This window comes from Pristiophorus japonicus, chromosome 1 (genome assembly GCF_044704955.1).
Source record: "Pristiophorus japonicus isolate sPriJap1 chromosome 1, sPriJap1.hap1, whole genome shotgun sequence".
In the NCBI taxonomy this organism is placed as follows: Eukaryota; Metazoa; Chordata; class Chondrichthyes; family Pristiophoridae; genus Pristiophorus; species Pristiophorus japonicus.
This window is the reverse complement of record NC_091977.1, coordinates 387,707,325-387,724,087: the sequence shown is the minus strand read 5'-3', so window position 1 is coordinate 387,724,087 and position 16,763 is coordinate 387,707,325. Positions and strand designations below refer to the sequence as shown.

Below are 16,763 nucleotides of genomic sequence, written 5' to 3'. Positions count from 1 at the left end.
TCACAGATGTTTTGTTCAGATAATTAACCATTTTCTTTTTCTTTTCACAGGTTAAATTAAGTTACTTAAAAGTTGAAGTTTATGATACTAGAATTGCACTGAATGGATACTGAAAGGAAGTAATCAAGATGGAAGATGCTTTTATTGCATTTTGTGGCCTTGCCAACAAAAATGACACCCTCAAACCAAATGAAGTGTCTTTTGTTGAAGAAATTTGTTTCACTGAAGGTGTAATCTTCCTTGTACATCTGGGATTTGTGTTTTGTTCTCTTGTTGGTCTTACTGTGATCAAGTGCAGACGGCGTTCCACTACGACATTTCATATTGACAGTAGCTTGAGAGGCTGGATCCATTTTCCATGGCACAATATTCGATGGACATTAACATTCTTCTACATCTTTATATCTGCCTGTTGTGTCGGGGATGGCATTTTGTCACAGTTGTACTCGAAGTTTGACAGACCATTTATTTATATACCAGATGCAGCACAACTAGCCTCTTGTCTCCTTTCAATCATCTACTATGATGTAGCTGAAAGTGCAAATGCACCAACATTTTTGGTGCTCTTTATCTTCCACTGGCCCGCTGCTTGTAGCATTAATGCATTTAAGGTGTATCAGCTGTATTCACAGAGGTTCATCGCCAGTGATCTGACTTTTCTTCTTGTCTGTATCTTGGTTTCAATCTATGGATTCTTTCTCATTCTGGAACTCAGCATATTTTTTAAAAAGGTAGGTCCTGAATTGCAATTTGAAACAAAATTACTTCACTTTTTAAAATCCAATTATATTATGGTCATTTTAAAGTGTATGTTCTATTGCATGAAATTACTTTGGACCATTACATCAGCACCTAATGGGCATGATCTTAAAACTGCTCCTAATTTGACATCAATTGCCATTAGATTGGTAGACTGCAGCCTGGCTAGTATAGGAATGAAAAAATGTCAATTCTGCTGCAGTTTTGAAGTTGGGGCTGAGGCATATTTTGGCAACAGCTTTATGCCGTGCCTAATCAAACTTTGGTGAATAATGGACATTGCACTGTAATTACTAATAGGAGAAGATAAGTCATTTAAGTTCTTTGACTATAATTGTAAATATTTCAAAGCTGACCTTTAATTATTTTGACATTAAAACAAATTCTCACGACTGTATAGGATTTGTTGAAAACCTGTTAGTTTTTTTCTGAAATGTATCAATAACATGAGCTTTGCTGATTTTAATGTTATTTACATTTATATCTAAGCCTGTTTGTATTTTTTTCTGTATTTTACCATTAAATGTTGCTTGAACTTGGATTGGTATTAGTTAATGTTTCAGAGCAGTTGACTCATTTAGAGGAACAAAATAAGTTTGAGGGTATTAAAGGCCTTGGATTCTTAACTGTAACATGTGGATTTAGTTAGAAAACTAAAACTGAGAATATAAATACTTGTTATTATTTGTCATCTCCCTTGCGGTCTTTAAAAGTCGACTAAATATAGAATTGTTTTTTGTGGGATTGTAATGTTGGTTTTATTTTGTTTTCTTACAGTATTTGAGGGAAGTAGGTTAAGTTGCTTTCTCAATTAAATAAAAAATGCATTGTGTGTGTTTGTGCGCGCGCATGTAAGTATATATTCCATAATTTCATTATTTCCATAAAAAAGTATTTGCAAACTTGGTGGTGGGGTGGGGGGGGGAAAGAAATAACAAAAAGCTGCACTGTTTGTCAGGATAATGTTGCTTTCAAGTGATGTGTTAATGTATTTTGGTATAACTGATGTCACTGCATTTGTGTTTTGTAAATATTCAGATTTTCCAAATACATTATTGCAAAGAATTTTAAATGTTTTTTGTATACTGCTGAAAGATGACAAAAATTGTTTGCAATCATGACAAGTTGTATGCTGAACTAATATGTAATTTATTTATTTTAGGGGTACTTCTGTCCAGGGTATTCCAGAGACAACCCGCCATTGGAACTACAAGACTCAGAAAAAAAATTTCATCAACCTTATGTCAATATTTTGTCCCAGATTACCTACACGTAATTTGTTTTCTACAACTTAATAATGACATGTTCAGTGGTATCCTCCCATGACGCAATTAAAACCGGAATCCGGTGTGAATACATTTTTCTTGATGAATAAGATCAAAATGGTTCAGAAATTCTTTGAGGATGTAATGAGAAGGGTGGATAAGTGGATGTGGTGCATTTAGATTTCCAGAAGGCATTCGATAAGGTGCCACATAAAAGGTTACTGCTCAAGATAAATGCTCATTGGGTTGGGGGTAATATATTAGCATGGATAGCGGATTGGCTAACTAACAGAAAACAGAGAGTCGGGATAAATGGGTCATTTTCCGGTTGGTAACGGTAACTGGTGGGGTGCCACAGGGATCGGTGCTGGGGCCTCAACTATTTACAATATATATTAATGACTTGGATGAAGGGACCGAGTGTATTGTAGCCAAGTTTGCTGATGATACAAAGATGGGTGAGAAAGCAAGCTGTGAGGAGGACACAAAAAATCTGCAAAGGGATATAGACAGGCTAAATGAGTGGGCAAACATTTGGCAGATTGAGTATAATGTGGGAAAATGTGAGGTTATCCACTTTGGCAGGAAAAATAAAAAAGCAAATTATTATTTAAATGGAGAGGAATTACAAAATGCTGTAGTACAGAAGGACTTGGGAGTCCTTATGCATGAAACACAAAAAGTTAGTATGCAGGTGCAGCAAGTAATCAGGAAAGGGGATGGAGTATAAAAGCAAGGAAGTCCTGGTACAACTGTACAGGGTATTGGTGAGGCCACACCTAGAGTACTATGTACAGTTTTGGTCACCTTATTTAAGGAGGGATATATTTGCATTGGAGGTAGTTCAGAGAATGTTCACTCGGTTGATTCCTGAGATGAAGTGGTTGCCTTATGAGGACAGGTTGAGCAGGTTGGGCCTATATTCATTGGAGTTTAGAAGAATGAGAGATGATCTTATTGAAACATATAAGATATTGAGGGGGCTTGACGAGTTGGATGCATAGAGAATGTTTCCCCTCGTGGGGGAATCTAGAACTAGGGGGCATAGTTTCAGAATAAGGGATCACCCATTTAAAATGGAGATTAAGAAGTATTTCTTCTCAGAAGGTCTGTGAATCTGTGGAATTCTCTGCCCCAGAGAGCTGTGGAGGCTGAGTCATTGAATATATTTAAGGCAGAGATAGACAAATTTTTGAGCGATAAGGGAGTGAAGGGTTATGGGGAGCCGGTAGGGATATGGAGCTGAGCCCAGGATCAGATCAGCCATGATCTTATTAAACGGCGGAGCAGGCTGGAGGGGCCAGATGGCCTACTCCTGCTCCTATTTCTTAAGTTTCTCAATAATATAGATGGAATTTAAAAAAATGTAATTATTGTGAAAGTGATGGTGTCCAGATGTAAAAGAAATGTCTACTGCAGTTTTTTTTTTTACAGTGATGCATTTTGAGATCTAAGGCTCCAGCCTTGGCTAAGTCGTAGCACTCTTTCCTTTTCACCAGAAGGGTATGGATTCAAGTCCCACTCCAGAAACTTGAACATAATCCAAGCTGACACTTCTGTGCAGTACCAAGGGAGTGCTGCACTATTGGAGGTGCTATCTTTGAGTTCCCATTGTACTATTCAAAGAAGAGCATGGGAGTTTTCCCCATGTCCTGGCCAATATTTGTCCCTCAGCCAACATCATTAAAATCCATTGGGCCGAAAATTGCGATGTGCGTACGCACCCGAAGAGGACTTGCAAATGCCGGCTTTCGGTGCGCAATGTACTGTGCCGAGAACCGGCTTTTGTGATCTGTCAAAATTTCTTTTGATAGATCCCACGTATCCACGCAGGAAGGACATCAACAGGGCAGAGATTGGACTATTTGTCCAAATCTTGCCCAGTGAATGGCCTTCAAACTTTTATGCATGGTAAAACAGGTGTATAGCCTACTTTGTCTGGTCAACCCTCAAGGCTTCCATAATCAGTACTTGCGAAGAGTCACTCGACCAGGAAACACCAAGACTGGTTCAACGAGAATGACCAGGAGATCCAGGAGCTAATATGTCCCAAGCATTCTTGGACTGGAAGCAGCAACACAACTCGAGGGCTAGAAAGCAGATCTACAGACGTCTGAAGGCCGAGGTCCAACAGAAAACCCACGACCTAAAGAACAGATGGTGGGTGAAGAAAGCTGAAGAGATCCAGCAGCTAGCCGACAACCACGACGTGCGAGGATTCTTCAGCATAATCAAGACAACCTACGGCCCTTGCATCCAAGGCCCTACCCCAATACTGGCCAAGAACGGAGATGTGCTCATCAAGGACAGAGAGGCAGTCAGTGCCCGCTGGAAGGAGCACTTCGAGGATCTCCTCAATCGACGTGAGTGTCCTTGACTCCATCCCACAGCATGCCACCCTCTCAGCACAACCCCAGCCCGGCACAAGGTTAAAAAGGCCATCTGATAACTGAAGAACAAGAAGTCATCAGGAGCAGATGGAATCCCCGCCGAAGCACTAAAACATGGCGGAGAAGCACTACTGGTGCGGATCCATGATCTCATTTCTCTTATCTGGAAGGAGGAGATCATGCCAGGAGATCTCGGAGACGCTGTAATCATGACCATCTTCAAGAAAGGTGACCACTCCGATTGCGGTGACATAGAAACATAGAAAATAGGTGCAAGAGTAGGCCATTTGGCCCTTCGAGCCTGCACCACCATTCAATATGATCATGGCTGATCATGCAACTTCAGTGCTCCTTTCCCGCTTTCTCTCCATACCCTTTGATCCCTTTAGCCGTAAGGGCCACATCTAACTCCCTTTTAAATATATCTAACGACTGGCCTCAACAACTCTCTGTGGTAGAGAATTCCACAGGTTCACAATTCTCTGAGTGAATAAGTTTCTCCTCATCTCGGTCCTAAATGGCTTACCCCTTATCCTTAGATTGTGACCTCTGGTTCTGGACTTCCCCAACATCGGGAACATTCTTCCTGCATCTAACCTGTCCAGTCCCATCAGAATTTTATATGCCTCTCTAAGGGGGGGGCTCACGTCTTGTCCTGAAAAATGGCACCTTCAGACAGTGCGGCGCTCCCTCAGTACCAACCCTCCAACAGCGCAGTATGGCTACAGAGGAATCTCCCTGCTGTCGACCACCGGGAAAGTCATTGAAAAATCCTCCTGAATCGCCGCCTTCCTGTGGCTGAAGAACTCCTCCCAAAGTCGCAATGTGGATTCCGCCCACTAAGGGGCACAATGGACATGATCTTCACCACGCGGCAAATACAAAAGAAATGCAGGGAACAGCACCAACCCTTGTACATGGCCGCCTTCGACCTCACAAAAGCCTTCGACACTGTCAACTGTGAAGGATTATGGAGCATCCTCCTCAGATTCGGCTGACTCAAAAGTTTGTCACCATTCTCCGCCTGCTCCACAATGACATGCAAGCTGTGATCCTGACCAGCGGATCCACCACAGACCAATTCCACGTTATGACTGGGGTCAAGCAAGGCTGTGTCATCGCACCAACGCTCTTCTCGATCTTCCTTGCTGCAATGCTCCATTTCCCCCTCAGCAACCTCCCCGCTGGAGTGGAGCTAAATTATAGGACAAACGGAAATCTGTTCAACCTCCGTCGCCTCCAGGCTAGATCAAAGGTCGTCCCATCCTCCCTCTCGAACTACAGTACGCGGATGACGCCTGTGTCTGTGCACACTTGGAGGGCAAGCTCCAAGCTATCATCAGTACCTTCACCAAGGCGTACAAGAGCATGGACCTTGCACTAAACATCCGGAAGACAAAGGTCCTCTACCAACCTGACTCCGCCACACAGCACTGCCCCCCGGTTATGAAAATCCACGACGAGGCCTTGGACAACGTGGACCATTTTCCATACCTCGGGAGCCTACTGTCGTCAAGGGCAGACATCGACGACGAGGTCCAATACCGCCTTCAATGTGCCAGTGCAGCCTTCGGTCGCCTGAGGAAGAGAATGTTTGAAGACCAGGACCTCAAACCTGGCACCAAGCTTATGGTCTACAGAGCAGTGGTGATACCCGCCCTCCTATATGGCTCAGGGACATGGACTATGTACAGCAGGCACCTCAAAACTCTGGAGAAGTACCACCAACGCTACCTTCGCAAGATCCTGCAAATCCATTGGCAGGATAGGCGCACCAACATCAGTGTCCTCGCTCAGACTAATATCCCCAGCATTGAAGCACTGACCACATCGTCTGCATGCCTGACACGAGACTCTCAAAACAAGCGCTCTACTCGGTGCTCAGTCACGGCAAGCGAGCCCCAGGTGGACAGGGGAAACTCTTCAAAGCCTCCTTGAAAAAATGTAACATCCCCACCTGGGACTCCCTGGCCCAAGACTGCCGAAAGTGGAGGAAAGGCATCCGGGAAGGCGCTGAACACCTTGAGTCCCTTTGCCCGAGAGCAAGCTGAAGCCAAGCGGCGACAGCAGAAGGAGCGCGTGGCAACCCAGGCACCCCACCCACCTGCCTGTACCTTTAACCATCGCCTGCCCCATCTGTGACAGAGACTGTAGGTCCTGCATTGGACTCTTCAGTCACCTGAGAACTCATTTCTAGTGTGGAAGCAAGTCATCCTCGACTCTAAGGGACTGTCAAGGATGATGATGATGATGAGCCTACTTTTACCAGTGTAAGAATATTAAAACATAGAAAAATTAAATTTAATAACTCATTTTTATATTAAAAGCTCTGTTCATTAAGGTAAGTTTATTTTTAACTCTATTAAAACACATTTAAAAAAAAATCAAAAAATTATATATTTTTGAAAAACATTTCATTACATTCAATTTCAATTAATTTTAAATATGCGAGGTATTTTCTTTATTATGTTTCTTGTTTTAGGGGGATATTCTCATTGATAATAATGGGAGCTCATACAAACAGAACTCCCATTATTATCAATGAGAATACTACATCGTGATTGGTGGTCCAGGCCCAGGATACGAATAAGTACCTGGAGGACCCCATATTCAAAAAGGAGTCCGATGTAGTCCTTACTGCTAAGGGGATCAAGGGGTATGGCGAGAAAGCAGGAATGGGCTACTGAAGTTGCATGTTCAGCCATGAACTCATTGAAGGGCCGAATGGCCTACTCCTGCACCTATTTTCTATGTTTCTATGTATGCTGCACAGTGAACCAGTTGGGTTTTTACAACAATCTGGTACCATTACTGATACTAGCTTTTTTTTAAAATTGAAAATTTATTTAATTAACTGAATTTAAATCCCCCAGCTGCTGTGGTGGGATTTGAACTCACATCTACAAATTAATAGTCCAGGTCCCTGGATTGCTAGTCCAGTAACATAACCACTATGCTACCGTACTCCTATCCAATTGAATTGTATAATTTCTCAGTTCTGTCAACTGCATTGCAGCAAACCAGATTATTGCATAAAAGGCAAGTCTTCGCTCTCTCACTTTTGAGTCAGAAGGTTATGAGTTCAAGCCCACTCCAGGCCTTAACGCGTACTTAGGCTGACACTTCAGTACAATACTGAGTGAATGTTGCATTGCTGGAGGAGCAATCTTTTGGATAAGGTGTTAAATGGAGGTCTGTCTGTTTTGGTGGGTTTAAAAGATCCCATGGAACTCTTCAAAGAAGAGCAAGAAGTTCTCCTGGTATCCTGGCCAACATTCCTACAGCACCCAACAATAGCAAAAGCCAAGTTACTGTTGATTTATCTAATTTAATGTTTGTGAGAACTTTCTATGTATGAATTGGCTATCTTGTTTGTCTTCATTACAACAGTGCCTTCTGTTTTATTGCCTAGGTGGATTTCATGGCTATTAAAAAGTGGTTATCGGGAGCCAATTAAGATGGAAATTCTTGGAAAACTCTCTCAGGTTGTTTTTTGTTTAGCACTTTATCTTGTTAGAATGTAGACATTTTATAAAGGTTCATATATAATACAAAAATGGAATTATACACACCCTATGTAAAACAGTAAGGGCTGGATTTTCGGTTGGAGGCTTCTTAGGGCGCTAATGGTGGTGGGGCGGTAAATTTTGCGGCAGGAAATGGTTTGCTTTGGCAGCCACAAAATTCAGCAGCTGGGCCCTGAGTGCGGAGAGCTAAGGGAAGCATTCCACACCTCTCTTAGGGCAACTAAAAACCCATTGCTAAAGAGCTGGCTTTGGAGCGCCCTAAGAGAGGCCTTCCTACAATAACAACAAATCGGCGCACAAAACACAAAACATTCCCAATATATTACTGACCCCAAATAAAGATAAATCGCAAAAACAAAAAAAGAAATCGCACTTGCCTCATACAATCATTCTTTCCCTCACCGCCGCCGGAACAGGTCTGACTGACAGCTTTCCCTGGCGGTCTCACTACGAGGTGCTACTGTGAACCGCTCCAACCAAATATCATACCACTGTCGACACTGGGGGCATTGCACACCGGCGCGACACTCCCAGGCGGTACTGCTCAGCACCGCTGCAAAACTGCCACCAAATTTCCCGGTGGGGCACTGGAAACTGGCTGCCTGGGTGGATACCATTTTCAGACCCTCTGTGGCAGTAACAGAGACGCAATCAAAATGAAAATCCAGCCCTTAATGTTTTTTTAAATTTCTATTGGAGTTGGTGCAAAACTAATTCCAGGCAAGTTGAGGTACTTTAGAGAAACCTGGCTGTTTTGGGCCTTTTCTAACCCAGAGTGCTGAAGTCAATTTTGGTGCCACAACTACTGCCCTTAGTAAGATTAGCACAGACCAGGCTTGAACTTGGATCTTTAGGTACCATACCATGTAACTTTCTCTTTCTCACCACACCCTTAAAATTATAAGAGATGAGGTTAGCCAGATAGGATCTCAATTATTTTATTTGTTTCGGGTTGCATACTCTATAATGCACACTGATGAATTATTATGCTTCTTAGACAACATTTCATTCTTAATTTCATTTATAAATTATTATAACCTACTTTGAAAATCTTATGTTTAACATTTTGTTAGCTCCATTATTTGAATGTATCATTCTTGTCAGGTAAGTTAATTTATATGTGTAGAAGGAATTATATTAGTAATGAGGTAAATTCTGGAGCATTTAAAACAAACAAGTACATAGAAATTTTGAAAAGAGAACTTTTTTCTTTTTATCTGAGAACTTTGGCTATTTATTGTTAGTTTGCTTCCCCCTTTACTGCCCCGGCTCCCTACACTGAAGGTTTTAGGTGTGCATCCATTACCACCCTTTGGTGCCAATCTATTACCAACCTTGGGTGCCTTGTCTAAACAACCATTTTTTCTGTGAGTGTAGCCTTGGTGTTGGCAGTCTAACCTTTAAAATGGCCCAATCTTATGTTTGTATTTTCTTTTTAGGAAGAAACTGCACAGAAAAATTTTGATTTATTAAAGGTGTATTATGATAAGCAAAAGGTAAGTAAGTTTGTATTAAATCCTTGGGATCTAGATAATAGTATGCATTTTTTCTAAGGGAGGATAATGCATTGAACTTAAATTAATGCTTTTTATTATGAATTTTAGGAAAATAAACCTTCAGGAACAACAGGGTCGCGAGATCTAGGAATGGTTTATTACAAGGCTTTTGGGAGGCCTTTCCTGATAGCAGCATTTTTGAAGATTGTAGGCGATCTGGTAGGATTAGGTGGGCCACTCTGCATTGATGGTATTCTCAGATTTGTGGCTGCAGAGTCAAAGGAATCGCAGGAGGTAAGGGTTCTTGTGTGTTTTTCTGCGCTAACCATACCTACCTTTTGAGAATCTGGCCATGTGGCCCAGATGCAGGGCATGGTAATATCGTGGTTATGTACAGGACTAGTCACCCAGAGGTTGTGAGTTTAAATCTCACCACAGTAACTTGTGAAATTGAGTACAATCAATCTGGTAATTTGTGCGTTGGGGCCAGAAAATTGTCCATGAAAGCTTGTCATAAAGATTGTCACAATAAGCCAACTTTTTCATTGATGTCTTTCGCGGAAGTAAACTTGCCAACTCTACCGGTCTGAAGTACACCTGCCTCCAATCCCATGCTATGTGATTGACTCTTAATACCCTATGATGTGGCCTTACAAACCATTCGGTTAAAAAAAAGTCAAGAAGACGGCCCACAACCCCTTTTCTAGGGTGGGAATTCCAAAGCTTAGGGCCTAGAAAGCTGAAGGCACGGCCGCCAATGGTGGGATGAAGGAAGTGGGGAATGCTCAAGAAGCCAGAGTTTAAGAAATGTAGAGTTCTCTGCGAGTTGTAGTGCTGGAGGTGGTTACAGAGATAGAGAGTGGTGAAGCCATGGAAGGATTTGAAAACAAGGATGAGATTTTAAAATTGAGGCTTTGGTAGATGGGAGCCAATGTAGGTCAGCGAGCACAGAGATGATGGATGAATGGGACGGTACGAGTTAGGATACGGGCAGCAGAATTTTGGATGAGCTCACATTTTTGGATTGTGAAAGATGAGAGTTCGGCTAGGAGAGCAGTGGAATAGTTGAGTCTGGAGGTAACAGCTGAGCTTAATCTTGTCCTCACCCAACTGCTGTACGCACATTTTCTAACAGGAGTTCCTAACTGATGGGTTTCAGCACCTTTGGGCAAGAAGCCTAACACAAGCCTCATACTGCACCCTAGCTGAGATTAGCTGACAGCCCAAGGATTGCACTTGGACCATGCTTGATTTGTATGCCTTGGTTCTAATGGCCAATGCTTTTACCAACTTAGCCATCTCCAAAGCCCAAGAATTTAAATATATATATATATCTTAGAATTTCTGGAGCTTGATGCCACTTGTGAAACATTTTATTTGTTTTGTGTGTCTGCTGTTAGTGTTGGGCAAATTTTTTAAATGAATTATGCTGGTTCTTAGTCAAGCCCCGGGGTCTTGCCACACCACTGATATTATGGTACAATGCTCTTCCACTTTACTGAAGGGATCTCATGTGAGCCAAAGTCTGAACACTCCAACTCTCCTGGCTTTTGGCGAGAGGGCAGTAAATGGTGATACATAGCGCTCCGGGAAATGATGATTTACAAAAAGTAGAATGGGCAGCAATTTTACAACAACAAGCTTGTAGAAGTATCACATTAGTGTTATACTAACCAACAACAAAGGATAATGCAAGATATTTCCATGTAGCACTCCATGTATTATGTAATATATAGTATTACTTTTTTCATCTTCATTTTGCCATTTCCCTCTTTCTACTTGCCTCTCCCCTTGCGGTGTAGCATTCTCCAGGCTCATTCTGGGTCCCTTGCAATGCTGGTCTGTGTCTCGGCTTGTGTGATTGTCGGCTGATTTGCATGCAGACTTTAAAAAAAATCTTTATCCTTGGAGCAGTGCATGGCTTCCACCGAAGCCTAGTTGAGAGGGGCAGTCTATATCCCATTACTGTGTGGCAGACTGCATTACCACCCCAACATGCTGTATTCACTGGCCTAACTGGAAAACACAGCACTGTCATCAATAAAATATATACTCTTAAGACCATAAATTAACATGACTTCAAAAAAAAAATTTTTTGCCAATGCTAATATGACCTAAAATGCTGATCTGTAACTCAAAAATATTACTTAATATAAATCTATGTCATTTGAAAACAAATAAATGCAGCACAGGCACGACGGGCCAAATGCCCTCCTGTGCTGTAAGTTTCTATGACATAGGCTTGTCCTAATTAGAGTTGAAGGTATACCCAACATTTCATTACATTTTATATGCAGAAAGAAATCCGAAGTGCACAAAAGGAATGATGGTTTAAAAAAATTGTGAATGAAAAAGGCACACAACAAATTTAGATTTTTGACACTTTATTTGGTGCAATAACCAGCATTTTGGAGTCTATTTTAACTCTGCCTTTCAAAACAAATAGTTTTATCGTTACATATTTACAAATGTAAAAAAATAAAGTACAACCTTGCAGAGTCCCATCCCTTCCAAAGAGAATTTAACCTCAGTTACACCACTTTAGGCTGTGAACTGAAACATATTCACCAATAGTAAAACAAACATCAGAACATTCCACATTGACAAAACAAAACTGATTCACTGGCATATCTGTTGCTATACCAGATCCTATGGAAGCCCAGACGGAGGATTAACGGGTCTATTAAACCATTTTAAACAAACATTTTATTTTTATTTTTAAATATCTTCGAGAAGAATAAGAGGGATCAGTAACAAAAACAATTTTGACATGAGTTCTGAAGAAGGGCCACACTGAAATCTGTCAGTTTCTCTTTTAGATGCTGAGCAACCTGCTGTGCATTTCATCCCATTATTACTATCACTCCAAGTTTTCTTGTGGTTATTACAGCTATAACACAGATTTTGTCGGCTGTCTCCATGGTTACTGCATGTTAATGCATCAACAAGTACTTAAATGCTGGCATAGAAATTGGGCTGCCAACTGCCATTTGTTTGTGCTGCTATCCTGGCTTAAAATGGCGGCTGCCAATCTAGCGCCCATCTCTGGCGTGGGACTCGGTGGCCGCCATTTTGGTGAGAGCCTTAGCACTGTGGATAGCAGCTCTGGCCCAGGAGATGTAAATGAAGAGAGGGTGACGTCAGTAGATGCGCAATGCCACCTCTGCAAACTTTAACCGTAGCGCTGGGTCCTAATCTCGAGCTGCAAAGCGAGCATTCAGTAGACTGACAGAGACACTGTCAGCACTTCTTAAAGGGACACACGCATCTTTCAGGTAAGTTTGTATTTAAGTTTTTGGACTGGATTTTTAAAAAAAATATTGAAGTAGAGGCTTGGTGCAATCGATGTTAAAAGTTTTTTAAGTGGGCAAGGAGTACTGCTAGATGCTTGCCAAGGCCTTGGATGGTAAAGGAAGACAGAAAATGCTGGAAATACTCAGCATGTCAGGCAGAGAGAAACCGAGTTCACGTCTCAGGTCGAGATGCTGCCTGACCTGCTGACTATTTCCAGCATTTTCTGCTTTTATTTCAGATTTATACTATCTACCTGCAAAGGGAATGGGAAGAGACAAAAGAGGAGGATGCAATCCAGACAGCCCCTTTCTGGCCAGGATATCTGACATGGAATCATTCGCCTGCGGTATCATTGACAACAACCATAATTCCCCTTTCAAATTTCTTCCACACCTTACCTTTCCTCTGTTACTGACCATTACAGCGTCCTCTTGGCCACGATGCTGAAATAAAAGCCACCACAAAGCAAACTTTCCAATCCAACTTTATCCATCTATCCATCCATCCATCCAATATGACATCAAGAAACCAACTCATCACCCTTATGCATTCTCTTAGTGACTAACTTGTGCGTGCCTTTGCCTATCCTACTGATGTCACGCAGTGCTACCCCAATGGTTGCAGCATGGCTGGTGGAAGGCTGCTGACTTTCAGTAGGAAACATTGCAAATGACCCTGCTGGTCAGCCTCAAGGAGATGATGGCTGAGAGTGTCAAATCGAGTGACAGTGTCTCTTCTTCCTCCTCTACCTCCTCTCCTCCTTCTCTTTCTCCTCTCTCCTCTCCTCTCATTCCCTCTCCTCTTTTCTTTCTCTCAATTTTTTTTGGTGTGTGAAATGAAGAAGACACAAGGGTGGAGTTGTGGTGAGGGAAAGGCAGGAAAGCAAAAGGTGCATGCAACAAGGTGGATCATATATAAGGATACCAGCATCTTGTATTCTTTCAGTCCCACTGCTGGCCCAGAGATCAGCCATGCCCCTGCCAAGACTGGCCAGCACCATCTCCTCCAAGGGGGTGAGGTGACGTTAGGAATGGGAGGCGTGCCTCATGTTTGGGACAGATTTTTGGTAGGTGAGTGAATGGGAGGGCGGGGGTGGGGTTCATGCATTGAGCACTGTGTGAGGCTAGTGATGCAGTTGGTAGGAGACAGCTCATGAAGATGCATTCATTGACCACTGGTCTGAGGCCATGAAACTTCTTTGGGCATTGGAGCCAGGTGATGGGGGTGACACTGTTGGCAGTGATGGCCTCAGTCATCTTGCCCCACATGCTTTTTTTCTGGAGGGCCTCCTAGCCCCTGTGGGTAGAAGACCTCTCTTGCAGTATTGACCCCCTGCACAAAGCTGGGGTGCTGCATGTGAGACCCTGGGTGCCCCTTCCTGGCTTGCTGAGTCTTTTGTGTTCGTGCTGAAGTACTTTTCCCATTTTTTTTTAGATGCGGAAGGGAATTCAGCTTTAAGAGCTTAAGACTCCCATTTGGGAATTCTTTTTAATGTTTTTTTTCAGAAGCCATTTAAACTGTAAGGGCTAAAAGCTGCCTATTTTTACATTATTTTTATTTTTTCATTTCAGAAGGCAGTTCTTCATTAAGAGACCGAACTGCTTTCTGAAATGACACCCTTGTTCTTGTTACAATGCGCTATGGCAACGCTACATTGAGGCCTCGAGCTGTGACGAATGCCACCAGGATGGCGTTGCACAGTGAGTTTAGCGCAAGGCTAATGTTAATTAGTCCCCAGCGCCACTTTACCGGTCCTGCCAGCGCCACCATTTTGGCTGGCCGTTAGTAGCAACCCGCGGTGGTACCGGCTGGTTTTTAGCGTTGTCGAATTTTTAGCCCAACGAAAACCACTTTCAAATTTGCAGAATATTAAGACTTTCACAGTAACAGCAACAACCTACAACATTGATCACAGAGGTTGACTGGAATGAAATCCTCATTTGAAAAGAAAACGAACAACCTATTTATCCTGAAATAGACACGGAACACAGTTATGCTAGCCCCTGTTATTGCAGATTCTTAGACAGCCTTGCACACTACACTCCTCCAGGAACAATTTATTTGCCAATTGGGAAAAAACTAAAATATACAGCCCACAATTCAGGAACCCGTCCCACCATCCACAATCCTAACTGACCCCAGAAGTTGGGGTCAAGCTGCCATGGTTCGTTAACCTGAATTATTCACAGTACAAGCAGTCTAATGTGGCAAAACATTTCCTCCTCAGTCATTGTGCAGACAGCATGTGCAATGACTTAAATTATATATGGGGATGTAAACTCTCAAAAAATCTGAGATTGTGCACTGAAATGTGTAATTACCCCCAAAATATCTATGTGAATGCACACTTAATTGTACAATGGCTTCATAAATTATATGTACAAATGTACATCTATATGGTTAAAAGCTTCATAAATTGCAAATGTACAATTTTGGAAACCCAATTAAAAGTTCATTAAAAATATAAAACCCTTCATGCTCTCAGAAAACAAACAAACAAATTAATAGTTCCAAATGCAAGAGGCTGCACTTGCAGCAGGCTGTCAGCAGCTGTACTCATTCTCACCTACCTAAGTGCCTGAAGCTTGTTGGAAATGGGGGTTTATTCTGCAGATGCTGGTCCTCAAGGGACCATAACAAATTGCAATCAGCTGTTTTCTTTACATTATCTTAATTAAGAGATGATGTGACCTGAATTCATGAAGATCATCGGGTAGAAATTGCTTTTAGTGCGTTTTCGTGTGCAGAATGAGCACCATGCTTGGAGCGCCTGTCCAATCGCGTGGCCGCAAAGAAGATCCCAAATTTGGCCCTAAAATTAATTTAAATAAAATAGGTGGACTGCCAATGCTACTTGCTCTGTTCATTGGCAACCCACCTAATTGGGGTGCATTACTAATGCCATTTAAAGGCAGGAGTGCAATTAAAAAAGGTATCAGGAAAGCAAAGAGAGAGCATGAAAGAATGTTGGCAAGTAAAATCAGGAAAAACCCAAAGATGTTTTATAAATACATTAAGAGCAAGAGGATAACTAGAGAAATAGTGAGGCCTATTAGAGACAATAAAGGAAATCTGTGTGTGGAGGCAGAAGACCTGGGTATGATTCTTAATGAATATTTTGCATCTGTTTTGACAAATGGGAGGGGCGATGCAGACTGCAATGAGGTGAGGAGGAGTGTAAAATATTAGGCGAGATAAACATAGTGAGAAAGGATGTATTAAGGGGTTTCGCAGCTTTGAAAATGGATAAATCCCCAGGCCCAGATGCAATGTATCCCAGGCTGTTCAGAGAAGCAAAAGAGGAAATAGCAGAGGCTCTGACCATCATTTTCCAGTCCTCTCTGGCTACAGGTGTGGTGCCAGAGGACTGGCGGACTGCTAATGTTGTACCTTTGTTTAAAAAGGGAGAAAGGGATAGACCGAGTAATTACAGGCCAGTCAGCCTAACCTCAGTGGTGGGAAAATTATTGGAAAAAATCCTGAGGGACAGGATAAATCTTCATTTGGAAAGACATGGATTAATCAAGGGCAGTCAGCATGGATTTGTCAAGGGACGGTCATGTCTGACTAACTTGAGGAGTCAACTAGGAGCAGCGTATTTAGAAAGCAGTGATGGGATCGGTCCAAGTCAGCATGGATTTATGAAAGGGAAATCATGCTTGACAAACCTTCTAGAATTTTTTGAGGATGTAACTGGTACAGTGAACAAGGGAGAACCGGTGGATGTGGTGTATTTGGACTTTCAAAAGGCTTTTGACAAGGTCCCACACAAGAGACTGGTGTGCAAAATTAAAGCACATGGTATTGGGGGTAATGTACTGACGTGGCTTGAGAACTGGTTGGCAGACAGGAAGCAGAGAGTCTGGATAAACGTGTCCTTTTCAGAATGGCAGGCAGTGACTAGTGGGGTGCCACAGGGCTCAGTGCTGGGACCCCAGCTATTTACAATATACATTAATGATTTGGATGAGGGAATTGAGTGTAATATCTCCAAGTTTGCAGATGACACTAAGCTGGGTGGTGGTGTGAGCT

General features: G+C 42.3%; 1 protein-coding gene across 6 annotated transcripts in view; it reads left to right on the top strand.

Annotated features, from left to right (window-relative positions):
* LOC139274170 (ATP-binding cassette sub-family C member 9-like) overlaps nucleotides 1–16,763 on the top strand; it is a 343,814-nt gene that overhangs the window by 42,499 nt on the left and 284,552 nt on the right. For all 6 annotated transcript variants that reach the window (XM_070891221.1, XM_070891210.1, XM_070891227.1 and 3 more), the window contains 5 exons: nucleotides 51–731; nucleotides 1,922–2,031; nucleotides 7,827–7,899; nucleotides 9,381–9,437; nucleotides 9,546–9,731. In XM_070891221.1, the coding sequence (XP_070747322.1) occupies nucleotides 129–731; nucleotides 1,922–2,031; nucleotides 7,827–7,899; nucleotides 9,381–9,437; nucleotides 9,546–9,731 (1,029 nt within the window). In that variant the 5' untranslated portion in view covers nucleotides 51–128. The remainder of the gene's footprint in view (nucleotides 1–50; nucleotides 732–1,921; nucleotides 2,032–7,826; nucleotides 7,900–9,380; nucleotides 9,438–9,545; nucleotides 9,732–16,763) is intronic.